Source organism: Nematolebias whitei, chromosome 17, assembly GCF_014905685.2.
Source record: "Nematolebias whitei isolate Nwh7 chromosome 17, NemWhi1, whole genome shotgun sequence".
Classification (NCBI taxonomy): domain Eukaryota; kingdom Metazoa; phylum Chordata; class Actinopteri; order Cyprinodontiformes; family Rivulidae; genus Nematolebias; species Nematolebias whitei.
In genome coordinates, this window is record NC_056514.1 from 3,816,144 (window position 1) to 3,816,975 (window position 832).

Sequence of the window (832 nt, forward strand, 5' to 3'; positions counted from 1 at the left end):
AGCTGCCCCCAGAGGCCGGTGTCCCGCAGCGAGCTGCCCCCAGAGGCCGGTGTCCCGCAGCGAGCTGCCCCCACACCAGTCCTGCTGACTGACAACAATCATGGCGGACTGCACGGAAGCCATGGACTGTATAACGGAGCACGAACGGATTCTGCAGGAAATTGAGAGCACTGATACGGCTTGTGTCGGTCCCACCCTTCGGTAAGGATCAACTAACCACGTGTGGCTTGTCTTTAATAATGCCTGCCGGAGCTTAATTTTCATTCCTGATCAAAAGCAGGCATAGCCACGGATGCTAACGTTAGCAGTGTAGCCAACATAATGGTGTTGAAATAAAAACAGGCAAGCGAAGAAGCTAACACGAACCGTCTTCAACCAGTGTATTAGCTTTGATGAGAATAATAATGACAATTCGTGATATTTATTTAAGTCGAGAGTGAGGATAAATGACAGAAATGTCATCACTGTTGTTTGTGTGACTTGTTTTTATTAGCTAGCGTTAGCTAACGGCTAAATGTTTAGCAGAAATTAGGAAGTGTCTCTGACGTGGAAGGAGATCAGATGTTTCTTCAGGACTGCCGGGTGTTTTGTGAACGGAAGAGAGATGATGGCAATAAAATGAGATGTTGAGCTCGTTGGTTTTAGTCCTGTGTTGACTGGAGGAGCTGCCAAGGCCACTATGAAGGATTTAGTGTGACCAGCTGATGTCAGCCTCCTCAAACAACATGCCTGCAGGCAGGAACTGTACTCACCCCAGAGCCAGGGACACTGGCCCTGACACACACATATATATATATATATATATGTATATATATATATATATATACATATA

At 46.2% G+C, this 832-nt stretch overlaps 1 protein-coding gene across 1 annotated transcript in view; it reads left to right on the top strand.

Annotated features, from left to right (window-relative positions):
* Nucleotides 1–83: 83 nt before the first annotated feature.
* Nucleotides 84–832, top strand: part of exoc6 (exocyst complex component 6) — a gene marked incomplete in the record, with an annotated part of 59,289 nt that continues 58,540 nt past the window's right edge. Inside the window, 1 exon segment of the mRNA XM_037691296.1 lies at nt 84–201. Within this exon segment, the coding sequence (XP_037547224.1) occupies nt 101–201 (101 nt within the window).